The sequence below is a fragment of the Odocoileus virginianus genome, chromosome 27 (assembly GCF_023699985.2).
Source record: "Odocoileus virginianus isolate 20LAN1187 ecotype Illinois chromosome 27, Ovbor_1.2, whole genome shotgun sequence".
NCBI lineage: Eukaryota > Metazoa > Chordata > Mammalia > Artiodactyla > Cervidae > Odocoileus > Odocoileus virginianus.
In genome coordinates, this window is record NC_069700.1 from 14,816,762 (window position 1) to 14,839,163 (window position 22,402).

The 22,402-nt window shown below is 37.6% G+C and overlaps 1 protein-coding gene and 1 non-coding gene across 2 annotated transcripts; one reads left to right on the top strand and one right to left on the bottom strand.

Annotated features, from left to right (window-relative positions):
* Positions 1 to 10,054: 10,054 nt before the first annotated feature.
* Positions 10,055 to 22,004, top strand: LOC110151586 (placental prolactin-related protein 3-like). The gene is made up of 5 exons (XM_020914981.2): positions 10,055 to 10,229; positions 16,615 to 16,796; positions 18,995 to 19,102; positions 20,861 to 21,040; positions 21,672 to 22,004. Exons 1-5 carry the CDS (start codon positions 10,055 to 10,057, stop codon positions 21,861 to 21,863), a joined length of 837 nt encoding a protein of 278 aa, XP_020770640.2. The 3' UTR covers positions 21,864 to 22,004.
* Positions 14,508 to 14,616, bottom strand: LOC139031646 (U6 spliceosomal RNA). The gene has a single exon (XR_011484151.1). It is a non-coding gene; the product is annotated as a U6 spliceosomal RNA (small nuclear RNA).
* Positions 22,005 to 22,402: the final 398 nt, after the last annotated feature.

Below are 22,402 nucleotides of genomic sequence, written 5' to 3' on the forward strand. Positions count from 1 at the left end.
TTGTTGATAGTGGTATAATTCATGTAATTTCCTCTTTAATTGTTCCCTGTCTGTTTGCTTGACACCATTTTGCTACCTGCCCCCCTGGGCCTGAGTCCCAATGTCCAGTGCAATAGCAAGCATCATTTGCACCTGGCCTGAGAGGTGGAACACGGAACAGTTGCTATACTTTGGCAAAAACCATTATGATTAGATAAAAATAAAACTGGAGTGAAGCAAATACAATTTTTACTGGAGAAACTGTATAACATATCGGTTTTTAAATAAAAAAAGCAATGCAGATACTAAATTTTGTGGATTTTAATGCTTCACAATTGCTTAATATTTCTTTCCTTGCCATTTCAGTTTATGAGAAAAAATTATTTTAAGAAATGAACATTTATCACTGCTTATAAAAATACAATGCAAATCTATCCATGATGCTGCCCAACATGGAAAAAAAAGATGAGACACTAATAAAACTTAATTAAATCATTCAACATTTAAAATGAATTTCTAACTCTAGTTTATTTATTGGTTCCCTTTTATGTAGTTGAAACCCTATTATGAAGTCTATACATAAAGAAAATTCAGAAGTAAAATCAATCTACTTAATGTATTCCTCTCAACCAAAAATTCCATTTCCTTTACCCTTCCTAAATTTAAATAACCTCACAACACTACATCTCTATTTATATTTTGCTCATATCAGAAAACACATAATAAAATAGGGTTACAAATGCATTACTTGTAGAGTAGTTGCATCTTAAATATAACTCATTCATTTCACATGTTTCATTTCATTTCCCTAATAATGTATAATAATATTGTCCAATTTAGAATGAATGTCAAATATGCGGTAGATGAGATAATGGATATTTATGAACTGCATTTTTAACATCACTCACGACCAACTATGTAGATATATATGTCTTCAATATCCTTCAGAAATTATTTCTTACAGTGAGACATAGGAATTTTACTTTGAATCAAAGAAGTAGAACATAATTATCTTCTTTGATAAAAATACAATATATTACCATGTTGCTACATGGAATTGTACATATCTATAAGATAAACACATCTCATATTACACCACATATATTAAAATGCAAAAAATTAATAAGTATCATAACTAATGAAACACACCACAGAACACACAAGGCATATCCTTGGGTTGCTCTATCCTAACTAAATAAGAGTGGAAAACTAGGCATTTCCTCATTTCTTGGCATATTCCCTGTGGCTCAGCTGGTAAAGAATCTGCCAGCAATGCGGGGGACCTGGGTTCAATCCCTGGGTGGGGAAGATTCCTTGGAGAAGGGGAAAGCTAGCCACTGCAGTATTCTGGCCTTGAGAATACAGCCCATTGAGTCAAAACAAGTCAGAGATGACTGAGCAGCTTTCTCTTTCATTTTTCATCAATGGGACAAAAAGCAGATGGTTTATCAGTAAAATCTGGGGAGTCTTATTTTCTGCTTTCTAAGGTCAAATGCCTGTTGCATGAATATTAAAACTTAGACTCTCTTTCTTTTCTCTCTTCTTGTCAGTAAAATTTCTCAAGTCATCATGTTATTCAGGGCTATGTGGGCATAGATTCTTAGGTCAATTAATATAGGTGAAATAAGACCATAAAGAACATAGAAATGCATATGATAAAAGTCTCTCTCTCCTGTTTTTAAATGGTGTAGTTTTCAGATTGAGATATTAATATAATTGACATATAGCATCATACAAGTTTTAGATGTACAACACAGTGATTTGGTGTTTGTATATACTGCAAATAGAGGCTTCCCTGGTGGTTCAGATGGAAAATAATCACCACAGTAAATCTAGTTAATATCCATCATCACACATCGTTATGATTTCTTTCTAGTGGTGAGAACTTTTAAGATATACTCTTTGCAACTTTCAAGTGTGCAATACACTATTATTAACTAGAGTCACCATGCTCTGTGTTATATCCCCATGACTTATATATAACTGTAAATTTGTACCTTTTAACCCACTTCACCCATGTTGGCTGCCCACCGAAACCCCGCATCTGGAAACCACCAATCTTTTCTCAGTATCTATGTTTTGTTCCTCATGGTTGTTGTTTGATTCCACATTTGAGTGTGACCATACAACATTTGTCTTTCTCTGACTTATTTCATGTAGTGTAATGCGCTCAAGATTCATTTATGTTATCACAAATAGCAAGATTTCTTTGTGGTTAGTCCATAACCAATACATTAAAAGTATCTGCATAATCCTGATGTATAAACTTGGGCTACCTACACACCCTACACACCCTACACACCCATATAGTGAAATAAGTATTTGGTAGTGGTGTGTGTGTCTTATTCGCTCAGTTGTGTGGGACTCCTTGTGATTCCATGACCTGTAGCCTGTCAGGCTCCTCCATCCATGGAATTCTCCAGGCAAGAATATGGAAGTGGGTTGCCACGTCCTCCTGCAGGAGATCTTCCCAACCCAGGGATCGAACTCAGGTCTCCTTCATTGCAAGTGGATTCTTTAACATCTGAGACACCAAGGAAGCCCTTAGAAAATGATAAAAACAAACAAACAAACAAATACTTACTTTAAATTTTAACATAAAATTCAAGATGAAAATTAAAAGTAGTTAATGATAGATTTCACAAGAGTGTTCTAGTTTGTATAACTTTCTGAAACATGTAGAAATATCACTAAGCAGGCATCTATAATTTTCAAAATACTCTTTTAAAGTATATGTTCTATTATCACAAAGATCTTAGAACCATCCATTATATAAAACTGGATCCAAAATACTGTTCCAAGGGCAGAAAACAGCAAAAGTATAAATGAACCTTTCCAGTCACACCAACCTTCCTGAAGATAGCAGTCAAATGGAGGAAAGCTGGACTCTCTTGATAAACACACGTGGGTTCTAATCCAGGTGTGGCCAGAGGTATAACTTGTATGACTCAGGGCAGGAGATTCAACCTCTCCAGTTTTCTGTTTTCTTAAAAATCTTTATGTATTTGACAATGGTTTACTGAATGCCTTCCCAGTACCAGATTATACATCACAGGAAGAAAATCCTTTGATAAATGGGACAGGTGAGGTCACTGGTTTCCTTAAGATTATATACTAGTGGAAAAGACAGGTATTTGAACAAGTAATCACAAACATGAAGAGATGTGGAAACAGGAAGGACTCACACTATGGGGGCAGAGCAAGGGAACTCGGCTCCTGGTCAAAAGGGTTAGGAGTCACTGTTTGAAGAACTGACACAGAAGCTAAAAATCTAAAAGATACATAGGAGGAAGCTTAACAAACTATAGGAAAATATGTTCTAGGCAAAGCAAAACAAGGCAAGGAAGATAGTGCAGGATCATGGTATGTTCAGGGAACTGATTAGATCTGGTGTAGCTGGCCTGGAGAGAGGGGAGGACAGGGCAGGAGTGAAGCTGAAGCCCAGGCAAGGGCCAGATCTAGTAGAGACCCAGGATAGTAGGAAGAAAAGTAGGCTTTCTTCTAGGGAAAAGAAGTAGCCATTCAAGGGTTTAGGGAGCAGAGACACAATTATAGTTCCATGTTTATAACAAAGTCCCACTGAAGAATGGAACCAGTATTAGAGGGAGCAGAAGGGGATTCCAGGAATATCAATTTGGGGACTGCAGATCACCCAGGAGATTGATGGAGCAGTTTGTGGTAAAAGGTCTGGAAAGAAAAGAAATCTTTAAAAGATTTATGTAAAAGAATGTTTAAAACTTACAACAAAGTCTAATATGTAGGAGGGATAAGCAAAGCAGGAGAGAAAGAAGTTCTCTAGCTATAAAATAACTAGAGAATCATCCCTGCCATGTATAATCGTGTGAATAAAAATATAAATGTGACAATGTAGACTACATTAAGCATCTCTCATACTGCCTAGTGCAAAGGAGAAACCAAAAAAGAAAAGAAAACAGCTGTCTTTAGAGTGAAATGACAATTCACACTTCTTACAAGTGATGTGAGGTTGAATTTTTTTCTGGGTCTAATCCGTCATCTTTGCACTCTACCACTGGGTGCAAAGACTGCAGTTCACCAATGCAAATGGAAAGGAATGTGGCAGGAGGCTGTCTGTACGTGGAAAGAGTCTACACTGTGTCCTGCAAATTATGAATGCTCCACCTTTACATGCAGGCAGCCAATAAAAAATGTTATTTGAGAATATATATCAGTTTGTTGAGATTTTTCTCTTAAATTTATGAAGACGATCAAGAGCATTACTTCCGTTCTTTTCCAGGGAGTCTGTTTTTACTTCTATGGATTATACCTTTCTGATGAAACCCTTTGGGATGGAATAAAATCTTGAGACTCTGAAGTTTGCACCTCCAGTGGCCAAGACAAAGTTCTTGGCGGGGGTGCTATAGAACTGTGGTTGACCCACACACAAGGTTCGCATAGATGGAGATGGCCACACACAGACCTCTCTGGTGGGCAGGGCACAGGAGAGCCATCCCACAGCAGAAGAAGCCTGTTTTACTTCCCTAACTGTAGACACAGACCATCACTGCCACCAAGGAGGAGGGTGGTGTTTCTGCATTATAGGTTAACACGCGTACATTTAGACTTCGGATCGACAGGGATGCAGTTCGAACAAAAAATGGGAGTTAACAGGCTTTTTTTCTAAATTTGTAAGACCTCCATATTTAAACAGAATTATTCTCTCTGAATATTTGAAAGACAAGGAATTCTGTGCGCTACAGTCTGTAAGTCGCAAATAGTTGGACATGATTTAGGACTGAACAACACCTCTAAATATTCTATTGTGCCATTACAGTGGAGCTGTATCTTAATCAGGAATTAAATAAGTGGGGAAATTTTGTATGGAGAAAAACTTACTCTTGAACATTCTTTAAATCACCCACAAAAAATGGTATATGTGGTTTTGTTTGTGGTCTTGCAATAAGCCTAACATGGTCAGGCTTTCTCAAGCATTTAGAAAAATTCCTACCTCTTTAGTGGAGAAACCAGATAAAACACTGGTTAGTTTTTAAAAATAAATGTTTGTCTTCTGCTTTAAAAAAAAAATACATACAATGTTTAAAGGTTGCTTTCTACATATATTTACTACAAAACGTTGGCTACGTTACCCATGTTGTATAAAACATCCTTCAGCCTATCTTATATCCAATAGTTTGCACACTTGCCATCACTAAATAACCCCCCACCCACTACTAACCACTAATTTGTTCTACACATCTGTGAGTCTCCTTCTCTGATTTTTTTTTTTCAAGCACAAGTTAGTTAAGTAAGTTAAAGCTATTCAACTCTACTGCATAGAAAAGAAAAGTACTTTCTAAATCTATTTTCAAAATCAACACTCAAAGTCCTATTCTAATTTTTAAAATCAACTTTCAAGAATAATTTGAATCAATTTATTGTCTAATTTAACTAGTAAATTACCTAACTCTTTTGCCATGTCATTTGAAACAGTAAAACATCATTGGCCTAATTAGTCATGCTTTTAATGAACTGGGATATTAAATGTGCAGAAAAGAGGGGGAGTAATGTAAGATTTCCCTTCTCTTTTCTCACTCATATGTGTACATTAATCCAAATGAATCCCAATGTCACATCATTCTAGCTTTTTATTCATTCTCATTTAATTTTAGAACTGAAAGACAAGTCCAAGATTATCTGCCATGCCAGATACCTTCTCTTTGCCCTTCTGGATATACTTTCTTCCTTCTCCACCATGTTTATGGCCTCTGTGGGATGGCCTAGGGACCACATCAACAGGCTGCCTTACTTTCTGTCTTCCTGTTGGGATCAACAATTGGGAAGCCATGGCAGGAGATGGATGGAAGGAAACAGAATGAGATCAGTGAACTTATTCCCCTGGCTCCCTCCTCTTAAAATTTCCCAGATACAATCACAGTGTCTTCAAGGTGTCCTCCCCTGCAAACTCTAAGTTCCACAGATGACCCCTTCTCCCATTTCTTTGGATCTAGGCTGATAACAACTCATTTAATATCACCCATCTCCCATAACTTGATAACACTCCTGAAATATTTTCATTTCTGTATACCATTTGTTTGATTTCTAAATGCTACAATTTATTTATTTTTTTTAAATTTATTTATTTATTTTTAAAATTAGTTGGAGGCTAATTACTTTACATCATTACAGTAGTTTTTGTCATACATTGAAATGAATTAGCCATGGATTTACATGTATTCCCCATCCCAGTCCCCCCTCCCACCTCCCTCTCCACCCGATCCCTCTGGGTCTTCCCAGTGCACCAGGCCCAAGCACTTGTCTCATGTAGCCAACCTGGGCTGGTTATCTGTTTCACCCTAGATAATATACATGTTTCAATGCTGTTCTCTTGAAACATCCCACCCTCGCCTTCTCCCAGAGTCCACAAGTCTGTTCTATACATCTGAGTCTCTTTTTCTGTTTTGCATATAGGGTTATCGTTACCATCTTTCTAAAGTCCATATATATGTGTTAGTATACTGTAATGGTCTTTATCTTTCTGGCTTACTTCGCAACTTTATCCCTACAACTTTTAATGTATGTGTTTGAGCTACCCGTTTCCCACATCCTACCCAGTAGAACATGCAGGAAGAGTACAGAAAATTGGAGGGAAAGAGGAGCAGACCAAAGAGCAATTGGTAGGCACAATGCAAATCGACTCATTGCACTTGTCAGGGTCTGTGTACACACCTGTGTGAGGAGCATGTGTGTGCCAACTTTGTCAGGATGGGATTCAATCAGGCAGGGGTCTGCAAAAAATATGAGGCTTTGATTTTGCTTCAAAAATTAGTGAATCAGAAAAGGGCAACTGTTCTTGGCAGATGCATCTATCTTACATAGTTTGGCCACTGAAATACTTAAGCATCCCATTATTTCATGTTCTTACATCCATTTCCTGCTCTATTCAACTCTTCATTACATATCACCTTAACTTCCTTCCCTTCTTTCCAAATTTCTTTCTTCCTTAAGTGCATGAAACCTTTGTCTCCTTGTTTATCACAATGAGTCTAAGATGATATAAAGATTGTTTTGTAAACTATGAAGCTTTGAAACAATTTCCATCATGATTATGTATTCATATGCCAAAATATACAAAAGATAGAGTGCAAAGGAAGACATGAGAAATGCTAAATGCTTAAGATGGCTTACCTTTAGAAAATTATGTTCAAGATCATTTAATAATCACATCAAAGTGTATTAGTAATTATTAGACTAGAGAGGTTTCAAATTCCACGGAAAATTGAAAACAAAACATGGAATGACTTCAAGTTTCAAGGCATATATAATAAGAAATTTCAACAGTCTAGTTTGTTGAGCCCTTGGGTGGATCATTAAAGGAGACTGTGGACTGACTTCCCAGGAATTGTATAAGGAGCAGAATGGTCACCATCTGATGTGGTTCCCACTCTATAACCAAGCAAAAAGACTGAGAGAAATCAGGTCACCCCGATTCTATTTTCTAGTTACAAAATTTGATCAAAGCATTAAGTTTTTAAAACTGTTATGCAAAGTCCATATAACTTTAATACAAACACTCACATTTTAAAATGTAAAATTTCCTACAGAATGGGAAAGTAGTCGAAAATTCCAGCTACTATTGTAACAAATAATAAAAATATCTTTTCAAATGCAACACATGGACACTTTAACAGCAGCCTTTTCAGATGAGACTTCTGTTTATAAGACCCACCCAGAGGTTCAAAACTCAGAGGTGATGACAGCAAAACAAGAGAAAGTTTCTCGGTTTTTGCGTGTAGCCCCACAAAGGCTTTATGATCTGAAGTGTCCAGAAAAAATATATATTTCAGCCACATGAAAAATGTCAAACATTTCAGGGACTGGTCATCATAAACACTGTCACAGACCTTCCACACCAAAGTTAATGACATCCTTGTTAGAAGATCCTTCAGCTACCCTTCATGGATATCTGTATGAGTATATTGAGGTCTATGTATTTATATTTCTTGAATATTTTTAAGAAAATGAAGGAGGAATGTTAAAATTCTCTTCTGATTTGAAGGTTTTATGTAGGACTTTCACTTTTTTCATTCACATTTTACTCTGAAAAGAAGAGAATTAAGGCAACAAGGTATGTCTAAATTTTTTATCTTCAGTCACTGGAAAATGGGAACCTGACTTTCCTTTGCATGCCAATCATGTATTATGCGGGGTGTGTGTGTGTGTATGTGTGTGATGGGCATATATATGCAAGCATAAGACAGCCACTGCTGTTCAGGCAGCCTGTAAAATGTCATACACCACCGTTCTAGTCCTGACAAGAGGAGTCCAGCTTGGAAAACAAAACCTCTCCCTCAGTGCTACCCTCAGCCTTTAGGATCTCCTTAAAAACACCAGTGATACAGGGGGAGGCTCTTATTTCACACAAGCAGTTTCAAGTGGTAAGGGACTTTGTCACCTCTGGGGACTAAGCACCCAGTTATAACATTTGTATGGAAGCTGACTTGTTAAATTTGCCCTCAAAGATGAGGAACCTACCAAAGCACTAGAAAGAGGAGAAGCAGGGTCCAGTTAAAAGTGAGGCCAGAGGCTGAGGGGCTAGTCATCCACTGATAACTACTTAATTATTAATCCTTTTGCTTAAGTGATATTTAAGCATCAAAAAAGTCTCCATTTTGCCTTTCTCAGTAGATACTGCAAAGTTTTTTTTTTTCCTATGTAGACACCAACATATATAAATCAAATGTCATGAATAGTGACTAGCAAGCAGAGTATTGTTTGAGACAGAATTGGCAAATAAAACTGTAAGATATTTAAAGTATATAACATGAGAATTTGATAGATGTATTAAATTTACTTTTAATTGGAGTATAATTTCTTTAAAATGTGTGGTACAATGATGTGAATCAGCCATAAGTATACATATATCCCCTTCCTCTTGAATCCCCCCAACACGCACCCCATCCCACATTGGGTTTCACACCAAAACAAAGGCAACAACTGCAAAAACAAACAAGTGGGACCACATCAAACTCCAAACAAAGGAACATCAACAAAATCAAATGGCAATTTACAGATTGACTGAAGATATTTCCAAATATATTTCATAGGGGCTTAATATCCAAAAATACATGAGACATACAACTCAAGGGCAAAAAACACCAAATAATACAAATTTTTAATGGAGCTTAAGAAAACTAAGAGTTTCAATAAATCTGAAGATTAGACTGTAGATGAGAGACACAGCAAGTTTTCCTTCTAGAACAACAAAAGCCTGTGCCTTCCTGACATTACTTTCTTCATCTCCACTCACTTGTTTGACAATTACAGTTCATGGTGTACATTCTTCAGTCAATAGAAGTCACCCCACAGTGAGGTATAACATGTCCTAAGAAGAGCCACCATTGGGGGAAAGAAAAAACCCTAACATTTGCATACTTACTAATGAGGCATATCAAATGGAAGGTAATTTCCAGAGTTGACCACTCCATTGTTTTCTATATTTCATTTCACAATTGAGCCACCTAGTAAGGAAAATGAGTTAAGAGACCTCACTAATATATCGATAGAAAATCAGTTTCAAATGGGAGCATTAATGGATTATAATTTGGGGGTAATTTATTACTAGTGTTGTAACTGTAGTCCTTTTGATTCTCTACTGCATCAGGTTAATAATTTATTATAAATATTAATACCAACATAGGGACACATACTACTAAAGTGATAGTGAATAGAGAAAGACATAGAATATAGTAGGCAAGAAGTGAAAGTATGGGAAGTCAGCAATGGTAGTAAAGGGCAGTATTGCCTTGAGAGGAAGGAAGGTTCTCAAAGTTTCTTGAAACACCAAGAATGAGCCAGATGTGAGGAATTAGCTTAATTTGTAAACCAGAAACTCTACCAGAAGAAATTTAAGTTCATAAAAATATTACAATGCTAAAACCCACAATTTAGACAGAGAATAGGGTAGGGTAGGGTATATAGACATTCAAAACTCTCCATTGCTTAGTGCATCAGGCACTCAAGGACCACCCTCACTGAAGTCTTTCTCTATTGCTCAACCTACAGGTACCAGCATGGAGAAGAGATAGCTCTACTCCACAGGCAAGTTGACCCTACTTTTATGGTCTCGTGGCTTTCCTTAAAAAGCATTAGATGCAGCAGATTTCCTCCATCCCATCCCATCCGGCTGACTCCCCAAGGTCAACAGGAGTCCTCACCCTGGGATCATTCTGCAATCCCCATGGCTCCAGCTCCCAGCTTCCGTGGACACCAGTGGACTTACAACCCTGTCCGAGGTATGAAAGGCAGCAGCATGGCTTGTCTATGTGGTTCTCACTCCATTCAGACGGTCACAGGTTAGTTAGTTCACTCCCCAACAGCTTCAAATGACTCCCCCATTCCAGTGGACGGCCATGGACGCGGGGATCTCTCCCCTGCGCTTCAGCTCCCTCAGCCCCAGGTGCAGGCTGGTCCCACGTGCTCTCCTCCTTCTTTCCCCTTTGTCCTCGTCCCTTCTTTCCTTTGTCCTACCGAGTTCTGTATGGATCCGGATATCCATTCTCAGTAGTCAGGGGTTCCTGCCAGTATTCACATGGTTTTCTGTGAGAACTGCTGCATCTTTAGACGTTCGTGATGCATCAGTGGAGAGAGGTGTACCCCACTTCCACCTACCCTTCCGCCATCTTGTCCACCCCCATTTGTGCATGTATTAGAAAGAAGTTTCCATTTCTACTAAGTAACATTGCCATTACCACACATGTTTAACTTTTGTTTTTTGAGGAGAACACAGGTAAGTTCCACTTTCTTCACTTCAGTCAGTCATTCAGTCTTGTCCGACTTTTTGTGATCCCATGAACTGTGGCAACACAGGTTTCCCTACCATAACCAACTCCCAGAGCTTGTTCAATCTCATGATTAGATCTCATGATTAGATCGTGAAGCTCAAAATTAGATGCTCAGACCTTATTAATTTTTTTATATATGAAAATCTGTAAACTTTAAAAATATCTCCCTATTTGTCCTATCATCCAGTCTTTGGCAATCATTTTTCTACTCTGAGTTCCATCTTTTTCTTTTTTAAAGTCCTTATAATTCAGATCATATTTTATTTTTCTTTCTCAGACTTAGTTTATTTAGCATAATGCCCTCCAGTTTCATCTATGTTGCCACAAATGGAAAGATTATTTTCATTTTCTAATGGCTAAATAATATTTACCTATATATGTCACATCAAATTGTTTTAATCCATTCACCTGTTGAAAGATTGTTGTTTCTATACCAAGCCTACTGTGAATAATGCTGCAATGAACATGGGAATACAGACCTCTCTTTGAGACAATGATTTCATTTCCTTTGAATATATATCCAGAAGTGGGATAATGATTCACATAATTGTTCTCTTTTAAATTTCTTGAGGAACCTCCACAGTATTTTTCCATAGGCATTGCACCAGTATACAACCCTACCAACAGTGCATAAGCACACCTTTTCCTTCACATCCTCAATAACATTTGTCATTTCTTACATTTTTGGTACTAGCTGCTCAAACAGGTATGAGGTGATATCTCTTGTGCTTTTGATCTGCATTTCCTTTGATTATTAGTGATGCTGAGCATCTTGTCATATACCTCTTGATCATGTATATGTCTTATATGTGGGAAAATGTCTATTCCTAAAGATGTAGCATACATTATGTTTACTATATTCCAATATACAAAACTCAGTTGCCTACCTATATATCAACAACAAACTATCAGAAAGTGGAATAAAGGAAACAATCCCATTTACTATTGCATCACAAAAAGATCAAACACATAGAAATAAACTTAAGCAAGGTGTTGAAAAATTTTATACAAAACCTTTAAGTCATTGATAAGAGAAATTTAAAAAGAGCTAAAGATATGTAAAGTTAGGTTGTCTATTCAATGTGTTTCTTGAGGTAGGATTTGTATTACTATAAACTTCCCTCTTAGAACTGCTTTTGTTGCATCCTATAGGTTTTAGATCATCATGTTTTCATTGTTCTTTGTTTCTAGGAATGTTTTGATTTCCCTCATTTCTTCAGTAACCTGTTCATTATTTAGAAATGTGTTGTTTATTCTCTCTGTAATTGTGTAATTTAAAGTCTTTTTCCCCTACATTCAGTATCTAGTGTCATATTGTTGTGGTCAGAGACAATGTTTAATATAATTTCAATTTCCTTAAATTTACTGAGGTTTGATTTGTGACCCAAGAGGAGGAAAATGCTGCATGTGCACTTGAGAAGAAATAGTATTCTTCTGCATTTGGATGGAATGTGCTGAAGATATCAATTAGGTCTGTTTGCTCTAATATATCCTTTTAGGCTAATGTTACCTTACTAATTTTGTGTTTTGTTGATCTGTCCTTTGATAGAGGTGGGGTGTTAACATGCCCTACATTTATTGTGTTACTGTCAATTTCCCCTTTTGTGTCAGTTAGTGTTTACCTCATGTATTGAGGTGCTCCTATGTTGGCTACATAAATATTTAAAATTGTTTTGTCTTTTTCTTGGACTGACCCTTGATCATTTGGTAGTGTCCTTCTTTAACTCTTACAATAGTTTTTATTTTAAGGTCTGTTTGTTCTGATATGAGAATTGCCAATCTGGCTTTCTTTTGATTTCCATTTCCATAGAATATCTTTTTCCATCCTCTCACTTTCAGGCTGTATGTGTCTCTAGGTCTGAAGTGGGTCTCTTGTAGACAGCATATATGTGGGTCTTGTTTTTGTATCCATTCAGCCAGTCTGTGTCTTTTGGTAAGAATGGGAGAAGATAATAGCAAATAAAACAACTGATAAAGGATCACTTTCCAAAATACAAGTAGCTCAAACAAGTCAGTCATCAAAAGCAAAGGCAAGAGCTGCAAAAATAAACTCGAGACCACATCAAACTCAAAACTTTCTGCATAGTAAAAGAAGCCATCAATAAAATGAATGACAACATGTGGAATGAAAAATAAATTTTGCAAATCACATATTTGGTAAGGGCTTCATATCCAAGTACATATAAGACACTCATGCAACTCAGTATGAAAATAAATCAGCAACCTAAAATATTAAATGAGCAAAGGAAGAGTAACAGTTTTGAAAAATCTGAAGATTAGACGGTAGATGTCAGACACTGTAAGTTTTTTCCTTCCAAAACAGAAGCCTGTGTCTTCCTGACATTGCTTTCTTTATTTCCAATCACCTGTTTGGTGATTACAGTTCACAGTATACATCCTTCACTCAATAGTGATCACCCTACACTGAGCTATATGTGCTAAGAATAGCCCTACTAACCATAAAAACTAGTAATTACGTACTTAATCTTGAGGCATCTAAAATCCAAGGTGATTTTCACAATTTTCCACTCCATTGTTTCCTACATTCTATTTGAAAATTGAAACACATAGTAAGGACAAATGAGTAGTGGACCTCAATAATACATGGATAGTAAGTCATTTAAAACTGGGAGCATCACTGGATTATAATTTGGGGGAATGTATTATTACTAATGCTATTGTCATTTTATTCCCTTTAATTCTCTGCTATACTAGGTTGATATTTAATTAAAATAGTAATACCAACATAGAGACACATAGCACTCAAGTTACAGTAGATTGAGAAAGACAAAGCTTATGAAGCAGGAAGTGAAATCACAGAAAATTAGCAATAATATCAAAAGAAGGGGCAGTATTGCCTAGAAAGAAAACAGAGTTCTCTAATTGTTTGGAGACAACAGGAACAATCCAGATGGGAGACAACCAGCTTAAGCTGTGTACCAGAAACTTCACCAGAAGGAAAATAAAGTTCATAAAAATATGCTGATGCTGAATGCCAAAATCCAGGCAGTTAGCGAATAGGGTATTGTATATGGAGAGACTGAAAACTACTCAGAGAGGTAGACATGGAAGCAAATACACTAATGAGCATCAGAAAAATCAAAGCACAAAAGGGTCTGAAAAGTAAATCGTAAAGAGACTTGGTAGTCTGATCAAAAGAATAAGAGAATCAAATTAGACAACCAAAATAGAAAGACTTGTGCACATGATAGAACCAGAGAATGCTCAGGAGAGAAAGTTTCGGACCTAGTGGACCAGCGAACAGAAGCCTCCAGCATCAGGAACAAAAACCCTGAACAGAACTCATGACTGTGCGCTTCTGGGAACAGCCTCAGTTTCAAAGTTTGGGCACTATACCACCTAAAAGTGAATGCAGACAAGGATTATAGCTTGCTATGACACTGAATCACAGACAATAGTGTTTGTTAGTTTACTTTTCTCATTCAACTATAAAGTTAATGAATCACTAACCAATGATAATTGACACCATCAGTTTCCAGTCAGATCCTCTTTAGTCATACAATGGACATCTGAACCTGTTATATGATCCCCAATAACAGTTTTAATAATTAAATTTATTGATGTTTAATTGAAGGGTAATTGCTTTACAATACTGTACTGCTTTCGGCCAAACATCAACATGAATCAGCCATAGTTTTACCTATGTCCCTTCACTCTTGAACCTCCTTCCCACCTTCCTTCCCATCGCAGCCCTCGAAGCTGTTACAGAAAAATATGGAAGGCTTCACAAATTTGTGTGTCATCCTTGGGCAGGGGCCATGCTAATCTTCTCAGTATTATTCCAATTTTCTAACGTATGTGCTACCAAAGCAAACACACAAATAACACTTTAACAGAAAAAAAAAATCATATAGTTAGTCATCTACCAACAAATGATCAATTACATTAAGAATTAGGGTATTCTGTTATATTTACTGCCACTTATAAAATTGAATTTTATAAGGTCCAAAGTTCCATGTAGGAATTAAGCATATATTTATTCATAACACATGTATACATGCACAGAATATATACACAGAAATACATCTATGTTATACAAGCTATTATTCTCCTTGCCTGTCACAATAAGCTCTTTAGTTGATGAGAGATATAGTCACAAAATTCTCCAATTTATATGCTTTCCTTTTGAGAACCACTTCTTTTATTTTCATCACCTAATTTTAAATAACCATTTTATTATTAGGTACCATGCCCCTTTAAAGTAACTAAGAGCAGAGAATACCTAGTAAATGCTGATATCTTACCCCTAATTAAATTATCACTCTTCTGGTAAATTGGAAAAAGAATCATGTTCAGATCTCATTCAGGAGGATAAAATCTCTATTTTATCAGTTCTCTTGTCCAAACTCAATTCTTGCTCACTTCAGTCTTAAATTCTGCTTACTTACAAAGGATGGACAGGAAAAGTAATATTAAAATCACGCTTGCAAGAGTCTATGATTTTATGCTTCTGTTGGCCAAAGGTAGGGCCAGGAATAATTTCTGAAATATTACAATACATCATGGAAGCATGAAGGTCTAGTTCTCCTATCAAAGAGGAGATGTTTGGAGATGGTTCAAAAACTAAGCCCCATGGGTTGTCAGGATATACTCCTGACCAGACAGATGAATTTTCTCCCTAAAAATCAAAGTCATGATAGAGTAGGCCTTGTTCGCAGAGCCAATGATATTGTCTTGGGTGCTGACCAGGTAATATTATTGAATTACCATTTGGAGATTTATTTGCCATTTTCTTGAAGAAACAAATGTAACAAGAAGATTAAAGATCCATAAAAGTAGAAGACCTGTCAAGGTGACTAGAAGAAAGGCTAGCCAGGAGAACCAGGCCCCCACACTGATAATTGTCAAAGACTTTAACAGTGAGAGTTTTATAGACAGATCAGAACAAGTGGATAAAACCAATGTCCTAGGGTCACTGCTGCTTTGCAGTCAAAGACAAAATATTTTTCTCTGCAAGCAGAGTCATCACAGCTCCTGATGTGGTCCTGGTTACACACATGCAGACTGAGAGCCCACAGGCATGTGTGATGTGACATCAGGAAGTGAACAGATAACTGTATTGGTGCCCAGTCACCTCCATCTGCTAATAATGAGACCTGGAGAAAATTATTTGCCCTCTCCAAGGCATTGCATCTACGTTAAGATAAATTGATGATCATAGTGAAGATGAATGTTATCTCACAGGGTTACTGTGAAACACAGATTTTAACATGTTTTAAAGCTTTTGGGAAAGTGTAAAAGATGTTCATGCAGTTATGAAGCTGAGTTAGCAGATCCAAGATGCAGTATCCTTTCTCCCTTAGTATTCTCTCTGTACTCAATAGTAGCGATCAGTTAGTCATGTGTTTACTCTTACCCCAGCTTGATGGTAAACCGCACAGAACAACTGTACACTTCTTGTCATTTCTGTGTCTAAAATTCAAGCACTAGTCAGTGTAGAGTGAAAAAATCACAAACTCCTAGAGGGCCTCGCTGCTCAGAGTCTGCAGAGTCCCCACATTAAACCATCTAAAAAAGAATGGCCTAAATACTCTGGCTCAGAATTAAGTTCCAAACGTTTGCAGAGCACAGAAGTACTTCTGGGAGCAATACAAAAATGCAGGGAGTGACCTACTTCTCCAGCTCTCTATCTGTGCAAATGTCATCATCCATCTATATCTACACAGAGGGCGCTCCTTCTTCCCCACCCCAGCTACTAGAGCACCAACTCCTGCTCAGAGCAACAGGGAAAGAGAAGGCTTCCCTCCACAGGATGGATTTGATAACCTCAGGTGACTAGATCATCTCAGAATGGCTCATGTTTTTATTTTAGCAGGGTCCTGCCTGCTCCTGCTGCTGGTCATGTCAAATCTGCTCCTGTGCCAAGGCAACGTATGCCCGTCCTGCGGTCCTGACGTGTTTGAAGTCCCCCTGAAGTCCCTTACAGACCTGTTTGTCAATGCCTCCAGGCTGTCCCACGACATGCATAACCTTTCCACAATAATGTTCAATGAGTTTGTAAGTACTGTGGTGGTGGTGGTTTAGTTGCTAAGTCGTGTCCGACTCTTGTGACCCCATGGACTGTAGCCCGCCAGGCTCCCAGAAGGTACCTTCATGTAAGTGACTGGGCCATACTGTCCTTTCAACAAGAGGGCTGCATCAGCCAAACTTCAAATAACACACTCTCTAGGTTAAAAATGCCGTCAGCTCATAAGATGTGGAAATCGAAGAAAGGACCAGTTTTGTGAAATCTCAAAGATTCCTAAGAAGTACAATAACTTTTTCAATTTCCTTTCATTCCTTTCTTTTTAAATTTCCAAAATAAATGATTTTGTATTTGTCAGCTAGGAATGCCATAAAAGAATACAATAGACTCAGTGGAATAAACACCAGAAATTTATTTCCTCCCAGCTCTGGGGGCTAGAAGTCCCAGATCAGGGCACCAGCAAGGTGAGGCTCTGCTGAGAACTCTTTCTTCCCAGGATCGTTTCTCCGTGCGTCCTCACACAGGGTGGGGGTGGGGAAGAGAGACAGAGGAAAGGACACACAGACACAGAGACAGAAGAGAAAAGTCTCTGGTGTTTCGCTTGGTGGAGACACTAAACCTATTGGATGAGTGTTGTATCCTAAGAGCTCATTCAACCTTAATGGGCTTTGCTCGTGGCTCAGATGGTAAAGAATCTGCCCGCAATGGGAGAGACCTGGGTTCTATCCCTGGGTCTGGAAGATTCCCTGGAGAAGGGAACGGCAAGCCCCTCCAGTATTCTTGCCTGAGAAATCCCATGGACAGAGGAGTCTGGTGGGCTATAGACCATGGCGTGCCAAAAAGTTGGAACCCTTTTCAAAACACAGTACTTTGGCAGTTCGGGCTCTAACACATGAATTTGAAGAACACACATTCAGTCCATAATACTACCTGACAGAAAGCAGTTTTAGGTGGGATTGGGGAAAATGAAGCATGGTGATTTTCTGGTCCTTCAGTGTCTCTGTGGGCTTTCTTCTCCAGGCTCAGAGTAAATAGCCAATAAATGAGAACTGCTCTGCAGTGAACTGGGTGGATGGAACATGTTAAACAAAGCTGGATCCTGGTCACAAAAATGAATACTGGTAGTTTTTTTAATGCTACAAATTATTGTTTTAAGATTTGCAGTGAATAGGTTTCGAGCTACAATAGAAGGGGAGTTTACAATTGGAAACAATTATTCTCTTTCTGATGAAGGTATTTGAAAGTTGTATGTTAATTCTTTTAGGTCAATCAAGGAGCACACAGTAGAGCAGACAGCTAATAAAAGGCGGCTGCTAAAGGTTTCTATTAAATTCACGTAGTTCTTTGTAAACAATAGTTTTGGTTTCATCCTCCATTTTTGACTGTCCATTTTTTTCCAACTCTTCCAAGTAATCTCTTCAAATGTTCATAACTTCCGCTAAAGATTAGTTTTTCTCTATCAAAGTGTTAGCTAGATTTTCTACTCTTATTATTCTCAGTCCATTGCTTAGTATTTCCTATAACTTTATGCCATGTTTTTCTGATGTACCATTTTGTCACCATAAACAACATTGTATTCTGCACCTGGGATGAACACTAAGCTTTTTGGTGAGCGGGTTCAGAGATAAGTCAGAGTCATTACTGTATTACTCCTTATAAGGGAATATATTGGCTCTAACCCACAGTAAACTTGAGATTAAATGGTTAAATATAGGTGCATGCATGCATTCTAAGTCACATCAGTTGTGTCCAACTCTTTGCAACCCTACTGACTGTAGCCCAACAGGCTCCTCTGTCCATAGGATTCGCCAGGCAAGAGTACAGGAGTGTGCTGCTGTACCCTCTTGCAAGGGATGCTCCTCACCTAGGGATCAAACCTGAGTCTTCTTATATCTCCTGCATTGGCAGGAATGTTCTTTACCACTACCGTCACCTGGGAAGCACCAAGTATTGGTACAAAAGTACTATATTTGGTTCAAATACTAAAAAATAAAAAAAAAAGATAATGATAAAATAGAGAAGGGAAAAGTTTGAACTTAGAAAAGTTAGATGTAAAATCATTTTTATAGAGACAATGTATAGAAAAAGTAGGAAAAGAATGAATTTCAAATTTTATGATGCCCCCCAGTTAAAAAAAATTACATGTTTATCAAACATGGTAATGGGTTCTGGTAATGGGTTCATCTACTGAATGCCCAACAACCTTAACTAATTGCCTGATCACTTTCAGGATGAAAAATATGTCCAGGGCAAACAGCCCTATATCAATGTCACCAAGAGCTGCCATACCAATTCTCTCCATGCTCCTGATGAAAGAGAAAAAGCCCTACAGATGAACGTGAGTCTTTCACCTGGGTTTTTCACCAGATCAAATGAGACAGTATGTAGCTTACCAGGCTTCAGATTATTAGAGGTAATGGTAACTGTACATGCAGAAAAAGGTGGAGGGACCATAAGCAATTGAAGAGAAATTATATTATGCAGTTGGTGAAGCATGAGCAAAATCAAGCAATGACTAAAGATCTGTAGTAGCAAAATGAATAACAGATCTATAAATTGTCCATGCAGACATCTTTAGTTCAAGCAATGCATTAGACACAGGATTGCAGCTATTATACTGTATGAAAACAGGAAATGAATGGGAACTTCCATGTGTAAAATATAAGATTGCAAAATTCATGAATATGTAGGAAACACACCCCAGTTTTGAGTACTGTTTCTAGTGACTCCTACTTGGGAGTCCTATGCTGCTCCACCTGAGCAATTGCATCTGCCTCTCAAGACTCTCCTGACTCTGCTTCTACTTTTCTGCCGCCTCCTTCATTCACCATTCTCAATGACTCCTCTGTCATGTTTTATTTTTAATTTTTAAGTCTCCCCCACAATGGCCTATAAAACATTGCTTTGGTTCTCATGGCTGCAACAACTGCCTCTGTTCTGAGGACAACACAGTTTACCTATCAAGCCTCAATCATTTATGGCAGCTCTAAATGTTGACCATTATAATGTCTCCTTTCTGATTTCCTGCATTATCCTTTATCCTGACATTATTTAAAATATTTTTACATGCATCCCACCTTAAAATACTACCTTCTCTCTCTACAACGTTCTTAATGATACCAGCATTATTTTCCTCTGTTAAGCTTATTAATAATGAGGATGATGAAGTAAAGGAAAAGGTCAAAGAGAAGGAGGAGGAGGAATTTTTCAGCCAGCTTGAATTTAAAGCTTATTGAGAGTTTCTACATGGCCATACATTTTACTAAGCACTTTATGTGCATTACTATAGTTTATCCTATTCAGTTCTATGTTCTTTACCACTAAAACAGTTCATGGCTATAAAGAAATCAAGCATATTAACTAGAGATACTCAGCCCCCAGGATTTTCATTCTCAATTCTGCTAGTAGTAGTGAACCTGGGGGGAAAACCCTCCATTGTGAATCCCACTGATGCTGTTACTAAAGACAACGCTGTGCCATTTTCTGCCCGGACATGTGTCAACAAGACAGACTCTTCTGATACCAGCATGGGGGCTGGTGTTGGGATCAACTGAGGAAAGAAAGCCTGTTTAGGAATGTCATGTCTTCTTCATTGTCTCTTTGTTGTAATATCATAAAACAAATTACCAATCGAAAATCAATATGAATGACTCATCTGATTCATTAATACGAAAGAATCACTGGGTGACAATGATGTGGGCACAGGTAGAATGCCTCTTTCCTGGGTCAGGTACTGCAGGCACATACTGACTTGTCATAAAATACTTAGATTTCTCTCATGCAAATATACAAACATAAAAGAACTCACTGAGTGGTGGTAGAATTTCAGAGGAAAAAAGAAAATTCTTCATGTTATAAATTAGAATGCATCAGAAGAATTAGTTTCTAAAATAACCTAGATTTTTAATAATTCAGTGAAGTGTGAACTAATAGCTTAATTTATACTTTTGCAACTTTTACTACCTTCAAAAATCTCTGCATACACCTAGCAATAACCAAAAGTTCCTGAGGTCAGTTGCTCTGAGCAAAGATCACATGCTACCAGAATCACTGAATTATGATTATTTTAATGATACTGTTTCTTATGGCTGCTTAGAATGAAGACCTGAGTAAGTGGATACTCATGTTGCTATACTCCTGGAAAAGACCTCTGTATCATCTATTCACGGACCTGCGGAGTACGAAAGAAGCCTCAGATGCTATCCAATCAAGAGCCAGAGAGAGTGAGAAAAAAGGACAGGAACTTCAACAACTCATAGAGAGGCAATTCAGCCAGGTGAGCATCCTGCAGAGGGCTTTCTTGCTTTGTTCATGAATGAAAGAGGTGACCTCTGTAATGCGTAAGGAGTTTGAAATATCTCATTTTGTAAGAAAAAGATTCATGACTTCTATATGCTAGACTGCTACTACATAAAGCAGGAGCCTAGTCATTCATAGTAATAGAGTCTATTGTAAAGGAATCAGAATTTCACTGCAATTTTTGACATGTGCAGCCTTCCTTGCATTGCACACAATTCCACCCAAAGCTTGCCTCTTCCTGGACACAGGTGGTCGAAATATTTTTAAGAGTAAGAGAACTAGAGAACAGAATTTTCAAGATCAGCATTTTCTTCAAAGTATCCCAGGACATCTGCTCTTGAAGTTCCACTTGTCTTCTTTCTCTGTTCTCCTCAAATCAAAGGATGAGAGTGGGAAGGAAGAAAAGAGAAAGTTAAAACTAAACTTGAGTTATGTTTCTACTTTTTAGATTCCTAATTGTTTTCTCATAGGCTGGCTCCAAAATCCATATCTAGAGAGTTTTATATTCCTATATGTGTTCCCCAAATCTTAATTTGATAATTACAAGGGACAAAGATAAGCAATTACTAATAAAATACATAAGAAGTCAATATGTTTTGGGTATTCAGATTATTTTTCCAGTGCGGCAGAAGATGAGAAAGGCTGACATTACCTGGTCAGGACTCCCATCCCTGGTGTCCAGCAATGAAGATTTTCGTCATTCTGCATTTTATAACCTGTTCCAGTGCCTAAGCAGGGATTCACATAAAGTTGACATGTACACCAAGATCCTGGCGTGTCGAATCCGCAACATGTGCTAAATCCATATCCATCCCATCCAGCTATGAGATGGTCCTATTGATCTATCCAGTAGCAAGCTTCTTTGAAATTTACAGCTGTTTAACGCATGCTCTGTGAAATGGGTCTCCTCTTAAAAAAAATAAACGCAGACTCTGTAGAGATGTCAAAATCTAAGAGGGCAATTATTTAACATTTCTTATCTTCATTTAATAGAAAATCAAAAGAAAATCACCCATACATTTGAGAGAATGAAGCTCCTATTAAAATTACTCACAAATAACAGAAGCTGGCATTGCTAAGAAGACCATTAAGAGATTACAGAACAATCACAGCTAATTATTCTGGGTCAAGTTATTAGAATCAAAGAATTAGATAATTGTTCATGGTTCTGGTCATGCTACCAAGAAGACTGAATCCTCAGGATTCTTTATGAAAGCCAGCCGCGAACTGTCAGCCCACTGTCACGGTGTGACACCAGACATGATCAGTGCTTCGCACCTTTGTACACATAGCATGAGGTTTACTGAACTGTCTAAAAATTGTTAGGATGCTGTCTTAA

Bases quoted from the DNA above. Each gene is read 5' to 3' on its own strand.
- LOC110151586 (XM_020914981.2), top strand. From the start codon at position 10,055: ATGGTCTCGTGGCTTTCCTTAAAAAGCATTAGATGCAGCAGATTTCCT. The intron at 16,797-18,994 runs GTAAGTACTGTG...GATCACTTTCAG, and splicing joins CAATAATGTTCAATGAGTTT to GATGAAAAATATGTCCAGGG. The intron at 19,103-20,860 runs GTGAGTCTTTCA...ATGGCTGCTTAG, and splicing joins AAAAAGCCCTACAGATGAAC to AATGAAGACCTGAGTAAGTG.